This window comes from Pygocentrus nattereri, chromosome 6 (genome assembly GCF_015220715.1).
Source record: "Pygocentrus nattereri isolate fPygNat1 chromosome 6, fPygNat1.pri, whole genome shotgun sequence".
NCBI classification, from domain to species: Eukaryota; Metazoa; Chordata; class Actinopteri; order Characiformes; family Serrasalmidae; genus Pygocentrus; species Pygocentrus nattereri.
The window spans coordinates 15149549-15170858 of record NC_051216.1 but is presented as its reverse complement, the minus strand read 5'-3'; the positions used below and the strand labels follow the sequence as shown (position 1 = coordinate 15170858).

The 21310-nt window shown below is 39.9% G+C and overlaps 1 protein-coding gene across 4 annotated transcripts in view; it reads left to right on the top strand.

Moving 5' to 3' along the window:
- Positions 1-21310, top strand: part of si:ch211-45c16.2 (mitogen-activated protein kinase kinase kinase 13) — a 56684-nt gene that overhangs the window by 22264 nt on the left and 13110 nt on the right. For 3 of the 4 annotated variants that reach the window (XM_017691576.2, XM_037539346.1, XM_017691577.2), the window contains 3 exons: positions 17791-18496; positions 19466-19649; positions 19828-20019. In XM_017691576.2, coding sequence (XP_017547065.2) covers positions 17866-18496; positions 19466-19649; positions 19828-20019 — 1007 coding nt within the window. In that variant the 5' untranslated portion in view covers positions 17791-17865. Of the gene's footprint in view, positions 1-4068; positions 4238-17790; positions 18497-19465; positions 19650-19827; positions 20020-21310 lie in introns of those variants that run through there. The other variant, XM_017691579.2, reaches the window with a different exon arrangement.

The window sequence follows — 21310 nt, the reverse complement described above, 5'->3', positions numbered from 1 at the left end:
AACTGGACATCTGACGTGTGGAGTAAGATATTATGGATTTATGAGTGTCATTTGGGATTGGGATTACTGAAATTGTAAGAAGAAAATGCAACCAATTTCTCTGACTGAACTTTGGACGTATGGAAAGGCATAGATTTCTTTAAAAAACTGAAAGCAAATTTCTTCACAAAACTTATTAGTCTCAGAAAAAGAATGGAAGCATTAATAAAGATACTAAATACTGAAAAATGAGATATTTAGTTGTTGAGGCTTCTGTGGAATTTTCTGTTTAATATTTATTTTCTGCTTTTTTTTCCTGGCACTGAAATTAATAACATGTACTTAATGGCCATCCACCCATCCATCCATTTTCTAAGCCGCTTCTCCGTCAGGGTCGCGGGGGGAGTCTTCAGGCGAAAGGCAGGATACACCCTGGACAGGTCGCCAGTCCATCGCAGGGCAGCTTAATGGCCATTTTGACTGAAAATTAAAAGAATGAAGGGTGGTGATTTTCTTGCTCACTGTTGTTTTTCTCAGAACTGTATACCATTTATCCAATAGATGGCCTGGACGCCTGCAACACCTGTTGCAAAGTAATCGCAAAGTATGCTTATACTTTATAAGCCTTAATGTTTCCGTCTTTTGGCTTTTCATTGAATCCCAAGTGTGGTAGAATTCATTGGATGGGTTAACTCATTTTTATACAGATATAACTCCCATCCCTTGGGTACGTTAAAACATTCTCAGCAGGTCTTAATGATTAGCAGATCCGCTGCTAAACACTCACATGCTCAGTACTTTCACCAATATTCCTGTACAGTCAAATGCAACGTCATTCCTCTACTAATGCTCATGTATTTAGGCCACTCATATTCCTTTGTATGGTTCTAATTTTAGTAACAGCCTCAAGTAAACAACGTCACAAAACAGCACGATGGAGCTGGAATGTGCTTAACCAGCTCGCAGAGCAGGAATTACTGCACCTCAGCTATGCATTTCAAAGCAGCTCTTCAAAGCCACGTGTGTGGTTGTGGAGCGACTGTGTGTGGCCTGTGCCATGTGCAACTCAGGCACAGTTTCTCTTGTCATGTGACTGAAACCTCATGAAATGAATGCATTTCTGAGATCGTGGCATGTGTTCAACAAGCGTCTCAGAGTAGAAGTGCTGATCTAGGATCAGATTTCTCTCTTACCATGACCTTATGAACTGGAACAGATTCTAGATCAGGTTCGGGAATAAGGGAATAATCTGCTTCACGCTAATGATTACAGTTTCTACTTAGCTTGTAAATATTTGGTGAAAATCTAATTACAACACTTTTTGTCTGCTTAAAGTGAGAGTTGGCTTAGCTCTGTGGTCTGTGTTTGACCTGCTCAGTTTTTTGAGTTCCTTGATGTCCTGCATTTGAAACATTGCAGGGCCAAATAGGTCAGCGATGAGTCTAAATGTGTGTCCTGGTATACTCACATGCTTGTTTGAAATGTCGTACCCCAAATACTGGTGTACTTTCAAATTTCTGATTTCCTAAGAAACCACATTGCCGTCCATTCTTCATGGACAAATAGACAATAGACCAGTAGGACAGTAGACTGTGCCTCTCCTCCTCCACGCCAACCGCATCTCATATTTCAGAGTAAGTGAGCTGTGACTGCCATCATGGCACATGTATATGAAAACATCACTGGAAATCTGCTCCTAAGCTATCTATGCTACTGTGCTAGTATTTCTTAATAAAAACATGTTGGCAGATCTATAGGACATAGTATTTGTAGCTTTAACATAAAACCAGGTGAACTTGGGCCCAGCTGTACACTCTTCACCTTATATGTTTTTGCACATCTTTTGTTGTTGCATCCTTGAAGCTGTAGGGATTTATTTTTTACCTACTCATGTTAATGTTTGAAAAAACATTGGCCACTTTCCTCGTAAAGGGTAAAGCCTACCATTAGAGATCAGGGATGCTCATAAAGTAGAAGTTCCTCTACTTCAAGTATTCATGTACTTGGTTAACTGTTCAAAGTGCCAGAATTCACATACTGAATTAACTATTCAGGCTAGCCATTCAAAGAAACATAGATTTTATGTTTTAGCATGACTGTAAAATGTGATTGTTTCCAGTGGTGGACAGTAACTAAGTAAGTGTAATTTCTGTGTATCTGTAATTATGTATTTCCATTTTGGGTGACTTTTTACTTTCACTCCACTACATTTCAAAGTCAAATATCTTACTTTTTACTCCACTACATTTAGCTAAATCTGTCGTTCCTTTTGTTTTATGTGTATTTAATAATGTAACATGTCAAAATGAAAGAGGTGAAAAGCAAGAACACCAATCAGGGCACAGTGGCACTTTGCTTTGAGCTTGTTTTGACCTGTTGGACATACTGACCCAGTGCAAGCACACAGTTCAATGTCAGCACAGCAGCGCAACATTTTAGTCTAGTCAACATAAGTGATGGACTAACCTAGTTATGTAAATTGAGCACATTATAGAAATATGTACACAAATACAGTCATGACAGATGCATCTTTTTTCTGAAATTATACAGACATTATTTCATTTTATAGTAAATTTGTTTTGGCTAATTTATGTTTATGAACAGAGAGGTACAGAGCAATATAGTAAAGAAACTAATTTGTGATCCTGAGTTTAAAGCAAGTTTTCATTAAACTCAAACTTGTAACTAAGTTGTAAATAAATCTTAAACTGAAACTTTGCTTGTTTGTAAAAAGTTATTTCAGAGTCACTCGGTTCTACCTAATGGAAACTGTTAAAATGGTAATAGGACATTAGAGTCATAATTAATCTTATAATACTTTTACTGTCGATACTTAAGTACATTTGAAGGCAAATAATTTCCTACTTTTACTCACAGGGAGGAACTTCTATTTTAACTGGAGTAATATTTTACTTTGGGTATCTCTACTTTAACAAAAGTACATGGTTTGTGTACTTTGTCCACCCCTGACCGTTTCACAAGTTCATTGTTTTTTGCTACCTACTGGAAAACCTACTATTTCTTATGGCTGTTGAATTATGAATAATAAACATGTTTTCAAATATTAACTCTCAGTGCTGTCATCCAAAAGTAAGCCTATAGATCTGTTTTAACTTAGTTTCGAGTTAGTTTTTCCCCCTTAGATTCCCCCTTTTTTCTTCACTGCAATTAACCAGATATCTGTTGATTTAACTATTGTGAATAGTTAAGTGTTAAAATTAGTCGTAATGGGCAACCCTTTAATGAATGCATTATGATATTGGAATAATATCAGTATTGTCAGATATTTGCTTTAACCAAAATTATTTGCGTTGGAAAGATTTTTTGATCTGACCTATCTGAACTATTTTAAACCACTTTTGATGACATATCTCTTGTACTCTGGAAGAGTGGAACGTTTAAATTAAACTTTCCTTGTATGCTAAAATATCTTTGTTTTATCCATTTTTCTGATTATAACATGGTGTAGTCCCAATTTCTTCATCTTTTAAATGTTTATCAGCATTCCTATCTGCATTGACAGATATGTACTTGGACATTGGCATCAGCCCACGATTCCTATTTCGGTACATCTCTACTTTCTATGCTGATGGCTCAGATACGATTCCAATATTGAGTTGAGCGGATAGAAGCGGATAGCAAAGTCATTATTTATCATATAAATTACATACATAGATGTCTCTGGACAGCAGGATAATGTATACTGGCGTAGATGACGTTGCCTCAGATTTTTCTCATCTCTCTCTTTCTCTGTGTCATTCTATTTCTCATCACTGTAACACAACAAAATTGCCACAGTGAATTGTTATCTCTAGATGATTGAAGTTTGTTTTTGTGTTGTGCTGGATTGGATTTGCGCAGATATGTCTAAGCAGGAGTGCTTTAAGGCATGTGACCTTCTGAACAGCGGCCAGGTCATTTTCTCTCACTCCAGCACTGAGCTGTGTTTACTCTGTCTACTCCTGCTCTGCTCAGAACAGATTATAGGTTTACCTGCCTACCTTGGTTCAGTGCCCTGAGGGAGGAGAGAGAGAGAGAAAGCACGAGAGAGAGAGTAGTACTAAAGCAGCTTTACACATCGGCCCATATTTTAGTCTCCAGAAGTCCAGGAAGGAGCGTAACCTGCGGGAATGCCCTGAAAACATGCAGCGGACGTCACTTACTGAAATGCCAACCAGACTGGAGCAATGAATTGACTGAGATTCCATCTAAGGCTCTGTGGATTGCACATTAAGGCATGGCAGTCAGCAGCGAAGAGGTACTGGCTTTCATCCTTTTAGACAGGACGTTATTGAGATCTCATCATGGTATGGCTTTGTATATTTTTGTATATTTTATGTATACTTTTTAAGTTATTGGTATTAGACTTATCAATATTGGCTTGGTGTTTCACTTATGCAACTTTGTTTTTACTAAACTTGGAAATGAATTCTTTCCTCTTTAATGGACCAGTTAAAATTCATAACTGAAAATTATTTGCTTAAAACTTGAATCAAGTAAAAAGCAGCATTGGAAGTGTGGCGCAGCTGGCTATAAAATTATGCTAAAGCACACAGTGTGCAGGTGTAGCAGCAGCATTCAAATACAGCATGAGTACGATTATCTGGCTCATGTTGTTTGTCATAAGTTACAACGCAGATTGGTCTACATAAAAATAAAGAATCGGCCAGTTGCCAGTTTCTTGTCTGGAACAAAAATCCTGTGTGGAGCGAATATCGGCCAATCAGATTGTGCTCCCCTTTATTACATCTTTCAGTTAACTTATTTTTGGCAGATGTTTTAATGTAATTTGAATCAAATAAATTCCACGCGTCACTTTTTTGCATATATAGTAGAAGTGCTTATAGTAATGACTTACAGTGTGAGTAAAGTGATGATGGTGCTCAGGTGCTGCAGGAGTCTGCTGCAGCTAATTGGCTGCGTGAGTCATGCTGAGTGATTGAGTGATTCCTTTCATGTGTCAATCAGCGCTGCTCAGCATGTGACTGGTTGCAAGGGGCGAGCTGGAGCTGGAGCTGGCCTCAGAGCAGCAGGATCAGATTGATTGCGAAAGGGTGTAGAGAGGGAATGTGAGACTGAAAGAGCGAGCTAGAGCAGTGGGATCAGACTGACGCTGGCATGAAAGGATTGAGAGAGGGAATGTGAGACAGAGGGAGAAAGAGAGGGAGAGAGAGTGTCAGGCAGACAGAAAGAGGGAGCATGGCTCTTTGTCGGAGGCTAAATTGGCTCTTTGTTGCCGCAGCAGCTGGTCCCTCTGGAGCGGCCACCCCCCATACTGACCCCCCAGGCCTGAAGCTAATGAGACCAAGAGTTATGGGGACACAGATGCTGAGTGTGGGTGTGTGTTTATGGCACACTATAGATTAATGAGAGCATATGTTTCTCCTGGAGTGTATTTGCTTGAGTAAGATGGCTTATTTAGGCTTTTTCATGGGTGACTTCAGTGAGTCAGAGCTAGATGATGCATGTAGTCTAAGATATGAGGACAATAGTACATTTGTAACCCTGACATGAGTTTTGTGTGTGTGAGGGCAATGGGTTTTACATTTTGTGTTTGGCACAGTATTGCTGATTGGCACAGATTGTAGTACATTCTGTATGAGTGGGATTAATATTCTTGTCTAATGAGTAAGTGTGTGCTGGGAGTGGAAGTGGGGGTAGGGGAGCAGGAACCTGATCCTCCCCGATCCCCCCAACCCTACCAGCTGCTACGTCCCTAATGTGTATCTCTGATGCTGAGTGAGTGGATAAATCTTGTGAGTGTGTGTTTGCATGTGTGCATAAGGAAAAGTAATGCCACATGTTTTTTAAGTTCAATTCTGAAGTCAAGATTTAATTTGATTTTTGAAATTTTATGTGTTAAAAATGATTTTATTCTATAGATTATTATACAGATTATATACAACCACCAGTATGGCTCAGAAAAATGCCCAAAAAGACTGAGGAGTGTTGTGTCCTTGCGCAAAATAGTAAGTGACCTTAAAAACCAGAGCAACAAAGCCCTAAACAATACATGTAAACTATATGCCTCCATGTAAAATCTTTTAATATTTCAATTTCAAAAATTGAAGTATCGAGATCAGAGTCACAAAAGCAAAATTTATGTTTTGTTGATTTCAAAATAAGCGAACATTTCTGCACATTTCAATGCACAGTTACTGTTTATCTGCTGAATTGTAACATATTAGAAAAATAAATAATACATAAAATGTGGCATGTGCAAAAGTTATGGCATATTTTAAATAATTTTTTTTTACTTTTCAATCTGTTAAAACAGCAAATAAAAAATATGCGCTAACATTTGCAGAATATCATATTTAAGGTCTTCGTAGAGGTTGTGTTAACTTACTTTGAATCTACAAAACATGTACCTTGACTGGGGGTGTTCTTTTGCATGCGATTGTATGTGCTAAATCTAGGCTGAGTCTTAATGAGGACTAAGCATTAATTATGTATAGTTAAATTTAAGATTCAAAATCAGAGACGAGCGAATTGGTGATACAGTTCAAAATTTTTATACACTATTTCAGATTTCTGTACTGTACTGAAGTTGTTAAAGCCTGTTTTGAAGCTTACTTTCAAAATATGTGCCATATAAATGCTAAATATACGTCAGTGCTAAAATACTATAATTTATTTAGTAACAACTATGAAACTAATATTTGTTATATGTGGTTCTGTGCAAAGGTCACAGACAACCTTTTGGGGAAAAAAAGGTAGAAAAAGACAAATTTAACCTTTAAGCCTCAACGACTAAATAATAATTGCAAATAATGTGAAGTATTTTGGTGTTTAGTCTATTCACCCTTTGCTGTCATCACCGCTTCTTTTCTTTTACGGGAGACTTGTTTTCAGTCTTGTAAAGAAATCTACAGGGATATTTTCTGCTTCTCACAATCCAAGCAAACCCAAACACATTAAGTGATGTTGAGGTCTGGGCTCTGGGGTTTCCAGATTCTTTCTTAAATTTGCAAATTTTCTTCTTTATGTCCATTTCCTTTCTTAGTAACAGTTTCTTGTTTAATCTCAGAAATATGTCTTGGAAAAATTAATAACTTACTTGATGGTCTTTAACTAGAAATGAAATAAATGGTCAGTGGTTCTTGACTTTTTCACAGTACTATAGTTGTAATAGTGTGTACCCACCTACACACCCTTGTGTTAAAAATTCTTGTACACTGTATTTTTTTTAACTTCTTGAAATATTTAAATGTAGTCCTATATGCGCTCCATCCATCCATTTTCTAAGCCGCTTCTCCGTCAGGGTCGCGGGGGGGTGCTGGAGCCTATCCCAGCAGTCTTCGGGCGAAAGGCAGGATACACCCTGGACAGATCGGCAGTCCATCGCAGGGCAGACAGACAGACAGTCACTCACACCTAGGAGCAATGTAGCATGTCCAATAGGCCTGACTGCATGTCTTGGCACTGTGGGAGGAAACCGGAGAACCCGGAGGAAACCCACGCAGACACGGGGAGAACATGCAAACTCCACACAGAGAGGACCCCGGTCACCCGGCAGGGGAATCGAACCCAGGCCCTACTTGCTGTGAGACGACAGCGCTACCCACCACGCCACTGTGCCGTATTGGTAATCTGATTGCTGCCTCTTTTGTGGGTGTATTTGAAATGCATAATCCTCACACGTCTGTTACTCCGCAGCTGTGTAATGTGGGGCATTTATCTTTGGTCAGCAGTCAGTTAAGGACAGTTCTGGATTCAGAACTCCACACAGTTCCACAGCCCTCAGTTCATTGAACTGAATTCAGCTCGTTGGACTTCGTAAACCTTGGATGAGGAGGAGCTACACTTGTTTGGTCTTCCTGTGAGGTCTGGCTGCCTGCTTTCTGGCTTCAAGAAGGTTAAGGTTTAATAAGGTAGAGTAATGTTGGCACTTGTTTTGGATCCAAACTAGGCCTGTGTAAGGATTAATGGATCAACACATGGTAATTCTGCTCCCTTCTGTCTCTTGTCTTTCAGTCACCCTGATTCTTTCTGTTTGTCTCCCTCTCTTTACCTTCTTCTTGTTCTCTTTCTCAGTATCTTTTTCTTTAACCCTTGCCTCGACCAGTGATCTTCCAATTACTTTAGATTTCTGCAAGCATCAATATGCCAGCACTACATGGTGCTATCCATTTATTATGATTAGGGATGCATGGATGTTTCTCTTCTGATATTGATATCCTCAAGTGTCTGCTGATACAAAGTACCAATACTGTTCCTAATGGTACTTAACCTAACTTCTTGATAGGTGCATATAAATCTTGATTATTCATACCATTTTCACCTTTCATGTATCGTATTTTAATAAAAGTCTTCTGTGTCAGAAAAAACATACTGAGCTTAAATTAATATGTTACTCTTTGGAGAAATGCACGTTTGAATGGTTTCATAGTAGCTGTGGAAGGTCTGTGTCTCTTTGACATGGTTTATCTTTAAATGCATAATTAAATATATATTGGAATTCTTTCCAGTCATTTCTCCCCTCAAAATACGGCATTTTACTGCTTGTATCAAGCATGATATAATCCCACACTGCACATGCAAGTGACTCATAGTAGTGCATTTGTGTGTCAGACGTCACTCCATGGTATCAGAATTATTGTCAATACCAAAACTGTATTGTATTATACTGTAAGTGTCTGTATCAAGCCAGTACTCATATGGTATTGGTATAGGTGCCACACTAATTCAGGTTTATGGTGTGTGTGTGTGTGTGTGTGTGTGTGTGTGTGTGTGTGTCACACAATCTTGCCCATCAGCAGTGTTCACTGGTCAGAACCAGGTCCAGGTAGTGTGTAAATTAGCCGGGGCTCTCTGCCGATAAGCTGCAGACATTATTTATGGAAGCACAGACACCCAAACCCATGAATCATTGACTATGCAGTTTGAAGAGTCCTCTGCGCATACAGAAGATGAGAGAGCATTTAGAAGCTGTCTGCCAGTGCCAGCACAAACACAGACCAACTGAGGACCAGCTGAAACCAACTCAACCCAGCAGTTACCACCAGAGCATTGAAGATCATTGTAACTTGTGAAGAGAGTAATCAGAGTGATGCTTCTGGTACTTTTTTAGGATGTCTCTGGGTCAAAGAATGTTGGTGAAGGTCTGTTGTCACTGTTATAATACAAACATGTATCTTAGCACAGCATTTGAACAATGACACCTACCTATTACATTACGTGAACACTTCATTACAAATACGCCAAAAATAAAGTGATTATATGTAACACAAGGTTTATAAACAGCGCATTTATCATCATCATCACATTGTTTATTTAAGCTTGAGTTGAGAATCCTCAATTTTAGTGTGGCTGGCTGCCCCAAGGGGAAAAACAAACAAGAAAATGATAAATGATTAAGAATGAATAGTAATACCAACAATGTGAAAAAAATGATAAAAATGATAAAACCCACTGATAATAACCAAAAAGACAATGAAATAATACAACAGGCCTTAAACAGTCAAAGCAAACTATTCAAAACAATAAACTAAGACAGTCGAATTTGGAGCAAAAATTATTACAAATTGAAAGTTTCAAACAGCAGGAGAAATTGGTGATTCAGTATCAGTTTCTTAGACATACATTGCCACTGGAGTTGGAGATAGATAGTATTTCATAATACGCATAATACTATTTTTCTTTACTAACACCGATACTGAAACCTGGAGTATGAGTGGACATCGATCCAACTTTTCTTTTCTTCAGCAAGAAATATACAGCTAACAGCATCACGTCACACAGTGTGGGTGAGTGCTGTTGCAAAATAGATTTGTTACAGGATTAAATGAAATTCTTTCTGTTCCCCCCCTGATATTGTCCTATCCAGCATTGTCTACTGCTATCAGCCCATCAAAACCAACCTAACACTTCTGTGCAAAAGTCATTCAAGATTAACATTAAGTACAAGTTATGCAATGTTCAGAAGATATTTCTAATAAGATTAGATATAAGACAATCAACTTGGATAAAGAAGGGGAAAGTCAAAGAAAATAACTGGAAAAAATTTTGCAAAAAACTTTGCAAAAAGCTGAAGTTCAAGAATTTTTAAAGATAAAAAGGGGATTTCTAATAAGCATACAAGATACCTATCAGATTAACAGCACTTAAAGCTTTCATCTTTAAGAGAGGAGACGGATCAAACTCGACGATCGGCTTTTGCTTCAGTTCTGAATAAATCCACAGGAGTTTCTCTCCATCTTCACTGTGAGAAAACAACTTTAATACTATGATTCTGAAAGGATGTGAAGCTGTCAAGAAGCCCTTGACATCAAGCAAATGAAACAAAAAGGCTGCTGGTTTTCTCAGGTCAATCAACTGTCCAGCCTTGACATGATCATGAGAAGCAACAAAGGCAACCAACTTCTAAGACTGAACTTTGGAGCTGTGGAAAAATATCCCTGCAGATTTCTTTGAAAAACGGAGAGCGAGTCTCTGAAAAGACCGTAAGTTGTAATAAAAAAAGTGTGGACACTCTGAATACTGAAGAAGTGAGTTTAGCTGTTGAGGCTTCTGTGTAATGTTCTGTTAAATTATGTTTTCTGTTTGTCTTCCTGATGTTGAAAAATGAATAACTTGTACTTAATGGCCGTTTTGACTTCTGCTTTCTACTGTATAAAACATTTCTGCTGTGTAATTTGTCTAATCGAGGCCCATTAGTGATGCCTGTGAGCTGTGCTTGTGTTTGAGAGTCCCCTGTTGCATTTGAGATGTGTGTGTTTGGCAGGGCCTCGGTTGTTTCCTCTGGGGTGTAATGCAGCTCTGAGCATCAGTGCTGGTCTTGGGGTGGAATTACACACACACACACACACACACACACACACACACACACACAGAGGGGAAGAGAGATTTCTGGGTTAGCTGAGCGCTCTGGTTGCGCCCTGCACTCTCGGCTGTGCGCTGAGAGTTTGAGAGCTGAGCTTGCATTATTGATGCTTCTACTGCTCCATCAGTCATACACACAGGTTAGGTTACTCACACACACACACACACACACACACACACACACACACACACACACACACACACACACAGCATGCCTCTCCAACAGAAAAGTGTGTGTGTAGGTTATATCCAGTTACTCCTCTTTGATAGTTTAGTGATGCTGGTACCAGAGAGAATTTTTTTTTTTTTTGCAAAGATATTTCACAGGTCCTTGTTGTTGTTGTTGTTGTGAGTGTGGGTGGGTGGGTGGGTGTTCATGCAGGCAGGTTTGTAAGTGCATAAACAGTGTTTATATATCTGTGTGTTTACTAGGGATGTAACAGTACAACATATTGTGTTGTGTCATTGTATCACTTTGTATCACTTTGTATCATTATATTGTCATTAGCCTTTTGTGTAGTGTGTTAACTTGGGGCTAACATTAACTCGGGACTAGAGATTAGATATGGGACACTGTAAAGCACAACCTTTTTAAAATATCATGCTTTCAGTATGTTAAATTCTCTAATAAAACAAACATGTAAACATTAAAGGGCCACTAATGGGAAAAACAAATTTCTCTCACTTACTTAAATATTTTTGAAGTAATATGTAAACATTATTAAAGTTTCAAAATGTACCATTAACATCCCAGTCCATGCAGACAGTATGTGGAAACATATACATGTATACCATGAAACTTCCAGTATTTGGAAACATCCCATATTTGACCCAGCCTTTTCTGCTGCTCTCAGCCTGAAAGTAATATGCTTCAATGCCAGTATCTCTGCCATTGATACTGCAGTTTAGTCCAAGACTAATATATCATTACTGTCAGGTAAAAACATTTATCTCAGTTTTTGTAACTTTTTACATTTCTGACTAATTCCAAACCTCCATCAACTTTGCACTGAAAACCATGAACAGACCAATACAAATGGTCTAAAAATATTTGGAAAAAAAACAGTAACTTATACCAAAAGTTAAGTGTGTTTTTTGCTTCTCCTGTATTGTTCAATATTGGACATGTGAGGTTTTGTTCCAACAGCGTGAACTGATATGCTTTAGTTTGCGTGCATACATGTATTGAATTTGCATAGCTATTAGTGCATGCGCGTGTGCACGTGTGTGCGCGTGTGTGTGCGTGCATGTGTGTGCGTGGTTCATAGGTCCTGCTCTGATTGCATGGCCTCTTCGCTCTCACACAAAAGGACCGGGCAGTTTATCTCTGTCACGCAACTCTTTCCACTCCTCCTTTTTCATCTCCTTCTCTTCCCTCTCTCTGTGCCTGATAGACTTTGCTCTTTATGGTCACATGTGTGCAGCATGGCAGCCATGGCCTTGTTTCAGCAACTCTCCTATCAACACGTCGCCTCCAGTTTCACACATTACCTCTGCCTCCACTGGACCCTAATGTGTTTGTTTTTTTGACAGCCTCCTACACTCCTGATTATGATTCAACTGTTATCAAAACTCCAGCTTCACTGAATTACACACAAAAACGTCCTGCTTCATTGGTAAACATGATATTTTAGTAATGAGAGACTGGCCAGATTTCTGACACCTTTTTACAGACTCTTATTGGTGCAACTCCAGTATTGTATACTGTAATGATGTACACTGACCAGCCACTTTATTAAGTAAACGTCGTCCTTTATTATCAACTCCACTGACCATATAGGTGCACTTTATTGTAGTCCATCTGTTGCTCTGCATAATTTGTTTACCTTGTTCTTCAATGGTCAGGGCCACCACAAAACAGGTATTATTTGGGTGGTGGATCATTCTCAGACGCTGACTTCTTCGGCAGCTGACGTTTTTTAAACACTGTGTCCGCACACTGACACTCCTACCTCCATCTTGTAGATGTAAAGTCAGAGGTGATAACTCATCTGTTGCTGCACAGTTTGTGTTAGTAATATGTTAGTAATTCTCTAGTCCTTCTTCAGTGGTCACAGGCTTCTGTTGGCTGGATATTTTTGTTGATGGGCTATTCAAATCAAGCAGTGGCACTGAGGTGTTTAAAAACTCCAGCAGCACTGCTGTGTGTGATCCACTCCTGCCAGCACAACACAACACCACCACATCAGTGTCACTGCAGTGCTGAGAATGATCCACCGTCCAAATAATACCTGCTCTGTGGTGATATTGTGGGGGTCCTGACCATTAAAAAAACAGGGTCAAAGAGATCTAAAGTCTGGAGAGAAACAGATGCATTACCGCAGAGACATCACCTGGCTAGGCTTCTGGGGATATAGCTCTGAATATTTTTTTAACAAGTCCTGAATCATCACATGTTTCACCCCAGCTTGTATGTACATCCTTCTTAAAATCCATGGTTTCATTCAGGGGCGCATTCACCTGCTCCACGAAGGTATCTGATTAAACAGTCTCTGATGTTGACTTAACGTCCAACCCAAACCTTTTAGTTTAGTCATGAATTCTTCTAACTTTTTAGTTCTGAATCTCATTTAGATAAATGACATTGGATGTATTTTACTTGACTCGGTTTCCCCATTAGCTGGGACTCTTTTCATCAGAGAATCCCACCAGACATTTTCTTCTCTTGGGCTCCTAGTTATGGCGGTATTGTCTGATCCCTGGTGATGCCTTCAACCTCTTGTTGAGACGAAAGCTTAGTCGCAAGCTCCTGAAACTCCTCAGTGGTCTGCACACCGACATCAGGAGATTGTGGGTTTGAACCCCGGTGATCCCACAGCTGTCAATATCTGGGAACCTAAGAGGAGAACACACTAACACACACACTAACTCCTAGCCCATGAGGTGCAAGGTTTAAAAGAGAAATTATGGAACTGTCAGAAACAAAGATACAACGAAACAACGATAATACAAAAAATGAAAGTGTGGTTAATAAATGAAGTTCTTTCCCACCAAACATCTCATAGGGGAGTATTTTTTTAAGAAAAGAGTTTTGTGAAAAGAAAACACAGACTGTACACGCACATTACAGCCATGTCATGGCATATTTTGCACCTAGTTTTTCCAAAAGTATTCACTCACCCATGCTAATATTTGATTACAGCTTTTCCAATCACTTCCATGGCCACAGGTGTATAAAACTAAGAACCTAGGCATTCAGACTGCGTCTACAAACATTTATGAGAGAATGGGTCGCTCTCAGGAGCTCAGTGAATTCCAGCATGGTACCTTGATAGGACGCCATCTGTGCAACAAATCCAGTCGTGAAATTTCCTCTTTACTAAATATTCCACAGTCAACTGTCAGTGGTATTATAACAAAGTGGAAGTGATTGGGAACGACAGCAACTCAGCCACGTAAAATGGCAGAGCGAGGTCAGCAGATGCTAAGGCACATAATGCGCAGAGGTCACCAACTTTCTGCAGAGTCATTCACAACAGACCTCCAAACTTCATGTGGCCTTCAGAGTAGCTCAAGAACAGTACATGGAGAGCTTCATGGAATGGGTTTCCATGGCTGAGCAGTTGCATCCAAGCCTTACATCAGACTCGCCCATCAGATTGGCAGATGGAGAAGCGTTATTCCACACTCCAAAGAACATGTCCAGTGGCTGTGCTTTACAACACTGCATTCACTGCATTCAATTCAAGCATTGAATGCAGTGTTGTAAAGCACAGCCGCTGCACTCTAGAGGAGTGGAGACATGTTCTCTGGAGTGAGGAATCACGCTTTTCCATCTGGCAATCCGATGGGTGAGTGTGGGTTGAGCAGTTGCCAGGACAACGTACTTGTCTGGTTGTATTGTGCCAAGTGTAAAGTTTGGTGGAGGGGGATTATAGTGTGGGGTTGTTTTTCAGGAGTTGGGGTTGGCTCCTTAGTTCTAGTGAAAATGAACTCTTAGCAGACCAAGAGATTTTGGACAATTTTATGCTCCCATTTTGTGCGAATAGTTTGGGGACGGCCCTTTCCTGTTCCAACATGATTGCTCACCAGTGCACATAGCAAGGCCCATATAGACATGGATGAGCGAGTTTGGTGTAGAAGAAATCGACTGGTCTGCACAAAGTCCTGACCTCAACCCGATAGAACACCTTCGGGATTAATTTCAGTGGAGACCGCAAGCCAGGCCTTCTCGTCCATCATCAATGTCTGACCTCACAAATGCGCTTCTGGAAGAATGGTCAAAAATTCACAAACACACTCCTAAACCTTGTGGAAAGCCTTCCCAGAAGAGTTGAAGCTCTTATAGCTGCAAAGGGTGGGACATCATATTAAACCCTGTAGATTAAGAATCAGTTCTTGCTCAATTTCATATGCATGTAAAGGCAGATGAGCAAATACTTTTGGTGATATAGTGTATTTATATCTGGTCCTTGAAGTTTCTGCAGTGTTATTTTGATGGTAACTCTTTCAGTGACAGGCTGCTGCACCCCAAGTGTGTGTTCGCAGGTCCTTCCTTCCTGCTGCTGATAGACTGTACAACCAGCACTGCTCCCAGTAGAACCCCCTCCACCCCCCACTAGACCTCACACACCTACAGAACACACTGTGATTTTATCACCTTTTCCTGTGTGCAATGTAATCAACACTCCATGTGCAATAGATTTTAAAATATCTCTATAGTGTAAATATTTTTTAGCTTTCTGTTTATAATTGTTTATATTCTTAACTCCTCACCATCCCATGTGTGATATAAACCAGTACCTCACGTGCAATATTTCATGTGAATTTTGGGAAAATATCCTTTCAGTGTAAATATCTTAGCTTTTTATTTATTTATAATTCTTTACATTGTTATTTTTTTGTGAAGCATAGTTTATATTTTTTATCTTATTTTTTACTTTTAACATATATATAAGTAACAAACTGTCAAAAACCTTGTTAAGTACTTAGTCAATTACTTGTTTGTTAACTCTCTTCTTGTTACTTTTTCTCTTTTTCTTGAGTGCCTTGCTGTCCCTTTGCTGCTGTAACACTGAGATTTTCCCCATTGTGGGACTAAAGGATTATCTTATCTTATCTTTAATGTTTTTTCAGCACATGTTCGGTGCTTATGTCTCCGTCTAGCCACTGAGACTTCCTTTAACAAAGGCAGCAGACACAAGAACACATCTTTTGAGACCTTAAGAGGCATCCAAATGCAGTGTGTGTGATGCATTATTACTGAACTTTCGCTTTTTATATAGATTTATACACATTTCCCCTTTAGCCTTAGAAGAGGTTACATTTTCTGATTTCATGCATCACCTTGTAGAATAAAGAAGGTTGTGGAGAAGAACAGGTGAGTTTGAGAGTTTCACTGTAACAGAAGCAGAAATACCTGTTTGTTCAAGATAGTGAGTGGTTTGTTGTGTTCTGTGTTACTATGTTCTGCAGTTGAAACCACTGTTGTCATGTCGTTCAATAATAAAACCAGACAGTTGCTGAGAACATGGCAGCTGAGCTATGGGGGGAGTGTCTGAATATCTGGCCATGCCTACATCCTCTTTATACGCATTAATAAGGACACTGGGCGACACCCATGTGTTTCACCATGACCTTTGTGTTTATTTAGACACTGATGAGACTGAAATAAGTCCCCTTTTGGGAGCGTGGCCTCAGGCCATGCTTGAGCTTGCATAACCACAGCAGCGGATTATAGGCTGTGTGGCTGTTGGGTGCCAATGGTGGTGTGTGTGTGTCTGTGTGTGTGTGTTCACTGTGCTAGGCTGCTGGTTATGCACTGAGAGACAGCAGTGTGTGCCAGATGTTTGGCTCTCAGAGCTCCTAATACGCGTGCCTGCTTAATCCCTGTGCTGCAGTGGCAGAGTAAACCAGCAGAGTTTAGATCAGAACAAATGCTTCCTGGAATTTAGCCATGCATCACTCTCTCTCTTCCCCTCTCTCTCTCTCTATCTCTCTCTCTCTCTCTCTCTCTCTCTCTCTCTCTCTCTCTCTCTCTCTCCCTCTCTCTCTCTCTGATGATAATCATCATTAATATAAGCTCTTCCAATCCCACGACCCATGGATGGTAAAAGAGATAGGAAATTAAACTGGATTGACGGTTAAATGCTTGAAATTTCAGTTAGACCTGTACTAGTAGTTATCACCATGATTTTCAGATTTTTGCTTTGGATAATGCAGTCCACATGGATCATTCCAGCATAAAACTAGCATTTCATATGTTATTTGTTAGGTTATGTAATGTTTTGCAGCACAGTATTGCATCCCTCAGGCTCCTTAGTTTGACCGAATTTGCGATTTTGTGTCCTCCTTGTGTTTTAATTCTTCAGTGTTGTCTCACTACCGTACACTGTGAATAAGAATATGTTCTTAATGACTTTCCTGGTGAAATTGTAGGTTAAGATAATAATTCTGACTGCTAGCATAGCCACTGATAGAGGCCATAAATACAGATGTGATATTTGGCACCTATCAGTTAACCTATCGTTAACTTTCAGCCTTTCTTCAGCATTAGCCATAAAAGATCTTTCAAACAATCTGCCCCACAAATTCACACCAAAATTATAGTAGTTTTGCCCCCACCACCTTCAAAATACATCAACAAGAGGTCTTTCTAGCCTTTAGTCTGGAAAAGTCTTTTATACCACTGTAGGATAGGAATAGGCATGTTTACAACAGAGTAGCATTGGTTAAATATTTAATTTTGTCCAGCGTATCACTTTAAGTAGGGTACTAAAATGCGTTGATGCATGTTTGTATGTATTGCTTTTATTGACTGTATGTATTTCACCTTTAGTTTAGTACTTTTTAAAAAATATTTATGAATCATACTAAATTAATTTAATCTAATATGAAATTTGATATTTTTAATTAATCATAATCAAACCAAGATGGGATTTATATCTCTTGTCTCAAATGTTAAATCTTCACCTTCCAAATGACCTTCTACAGCTAACTGCAGTGCTGAGCTTTCTGTAATTTCTGTATTTATCTGCCTGTCTATAGGTTCCCTGATCTTCAACAGAAGCCTCCATCATTGAAGCCCCTCTGGCTTCCCTTCCTCTTGGCGGGTGGCCGCCCATGCACACACACAGCACTATGGGTAGCTCCCCGGAGGTGCTGTCCTGGACGTCCTGCCCCAGCCTGCTGGTGGGAAAGCTAAAAGAGGAACTCAAGCTCACTGTGGTGGGGGATGCTCTGAAGAAGTCCAACCCTAACACTTCTCCTTCCCCCCAAGCCCCACCTCTCGCACCTCCCCCACAGATCATCACAGACCTGGCCCCTCCCACCAACCTCCCTGTTACCCTGCAGCAGCTTCAGCCACCGGGTAGGGACGAGCTGGACTCGGGCCTGAGCGGGACAAGCCCACCATGCACGGCCCTGAGCGAAGACTCCACCAGAGAACAGGGACACTTTGACAACAGCGTTCTGCAGCTCCAGGAGCATGAGGACGCTGAATCACCTGGCTCCTGCGGACAGGGAGGATGCGGCAGCGGCGGGGAGGAGGGCACAGAGGAAGGAGGGAATGGATGCCCCATGGAGCACACCGAGGACGGCATGCACCACCACCATCACGATGACATCAAACTGCAGTTTCACAGGGCTGGCACGGGTGGTGGGGGGTTTCTCGAAGGGCTCTTTGGCTGTTTGAGACCTGTGTGGAACATCATAGGAAAGACTTACTCTACGGAATACAAGCTTCAGCAGCAAGGTGGGTGGTCTGATTTTGTTAGTTTCGTTTTTTTTTTTTTTAAGTTAAGGGTCTAGTCCAAAAAATCTAAAAATGTATTCATTTGTTCACGTCCACCCAAATGAGATTCTGCACTGGAGCTACAAGGCTAATGTAGTTTTGGACCAGTTAGCATTCTACAGGCCTAAATCATCAAATGCTTGCCTCAAACCGCATCAAGTAGCTAAGTAATCTCAAATATATAGAAGATACATACAAGATTCAGACCCCACAGTGGCTGTTGCTGCTGTTAGTTATGTGCTGTTCCTTTATAATAGCACTGTTCCTTTGTATATAACAGTGCTGTTGTATATAACAGTATCAGAAGCCATATAAGTCTGTTTGAAGCTGCTTAACAGGGTTACCAACATTGTGGCATGTCTATGGTGTAGATAATGTAGACATGCAGTTTGCACAATGCAAACTGGTGGGATATAAGCTTCTATTATTTGTTAGCTACATTAGCCTCAAAGAAACACTGAAAATCTGATGAGGCAAACTTTGGACACCGTTTCTGTGCATTATCACTGTGATATCAGTCCACAGTTGCAGCCACTGAGCCAGTGGGCAATTTCAAATTGTAGACATTTGCAGCCTGTCATTGTGTGCTGATATACCACTCTACTGGGAGTAAGCCATTTCGGTCACTCTGAAACAGCCTCCTGTCTGTGGATCTGTGTAAGTGGGTCAGATCAGCCCCCGACCTTGGGCTTAACTACCTTCCAGCATCTTTAGTTATGCAGCTTTTTTATATGATGCCCAAATGAAAAGAACCTTATCAGGACAGAGTAAGCTTTTCCAAATTGCTGCAAACGTCTGCTGTTAAACTAAATTTCACCACATTGATAAAGCAACCTGGAAAAATTAGCAGTGATAGAAAGTGTTAGAAATCTAGCTTTATTCCTGTAGTTTTGATTGGTTTGCCTTGTCTGTTTGTTAATTGGTCTATAGACATGTGGGAGGTTCCCTTTGAGGAGATTTCCGAGCTGCAGTGGTTGGGAAGTGGAGCACAGGGTGCCGTCTTTCTCGGCAAGTTCCGCTCAGAAGAAGTGGCCATCAAGAAAGTCAGGGAACAGAAAGAGACGGACATCAAGCATCTTCGCAAGCTGAAACATCCCAACATCATTGGCTTCAAGTATGACTTGCTGTCTCTGCTTGTGCAGCATTGTTCATTGTTTACAGATTGATTTGGTGTTTCTGTGCACCAAATGTACAGAGTCTGCAAACTGCCGAGTGTGAAACTCTTAAGAAATGCTTAATAAATGACACTGTGATATCTGACTCTGTGATGTTTGTTTTATTTCTCTCTGCAGAGGGGTGTGCACACAGGCTCCGTGTTACTGCATCATAATGGAGTACTGTGCTCAGGGTCAACTGTATGAGGTTCTTAGGGCAGGCAGGAAGATCACACCACGTCTTCTGGTAGACTGGGCCTCAGGCATCGCCAGCGGCATGAACTACCTGCATCTCCACAAGATCATCCATAGAGACCTCAAATCACCAAAGTAAGCCCCTTCTAGGAAGCAGATACACCCAGTAACAGAACTCGCTGAGCTCCGTTGCTTTAGCCCATAAAACTGTGCACTGTACCATGAAAGAACAATGTTTATACTCTTATCTACTGAACCACTTATTAATGTACAGAACTTTTCAAGAACACCAATGCAGAAGTATAGCATATAAAAGAAGACTTAGAAACAAATGCACTTATGTAATGTAGTTGCAAAGGAACTCAAGAAAAAAATGAGATTTAGTCAAAGGGCATTGAACAGAGATGGAAAAAATGATAGGAAATAAAGAGACTGATGAACAAAATCAAGCATAATCATAGACAGAGAAAAGCAGAAATTGTGTAAAAAGAAACAGAAAGCAAGATTTGACTGTAGTGTTGGCTGACATGAAAACATGCAAGCATGCCATTTAGCTCATGTCCTAATCTGTAGTGTTAATAGCCAGTAGGGTTCACTGCTTAAAAGTATGTAGATTTTAATGGTAGCTTATCACAAATGTGTATGTACTATTTTGTACAACTGTTAAAGAGCCAGGGTTGACAGTAAGTTTAGCTAATCTATGCTTGTTCTTTTGTATAAGTCAGTCTGCTTAAGCATATACAGAAAGCGTAGCATGAGTGCATATGTACTGTCCTCTCAGTGTGGCCTCTGTTTTTTGTTTTAAGCATATTGCAGCCAATTAGTGTCACTTTTGTCTCTTTCAATGCATCTTTTTGGCCTGTTATTCCATGAGCTTCAAGCATATTCAGTAAAAAGGCCATAAATTGGCACAGGAATCAGGGTTGCGACATCAGACATTCTTGGAAATCAGAAATGCCTGGTGTCTTTCCTCAAAGGCAGTTTATGTGAGCTATGTGAAAGTTTCATACACGTACGTATCATATGTCAAACCTGCCCAAACGGATCAAAACATTCAACTTCTGACCTAGTAACTGCACTTCTTTACAGCTGATCACATTGTAAATATAATGTGTATGTATGTGTGTGTGTGTGTGTGTGTGTGTGTGTGTGTGTGTGTGTGTGTGTGTGTATGTATGTGTATATATATATATATATATATATATATATATATATATATATATATATATATATATATATATATATATATATATGTATGTGTATATATATGTGTGTGTGTATATATATACTGCTCAAAAAAATAAAGGGAACAGTTAAACAACACAATATAACTCCAAGTAAATCAAACTTCTGTGAAATCAAACTGTCCACTTAGGAAGCAACACTGATTGACAATCAATTTCACAGCTGTTGTGCAAATGGAATA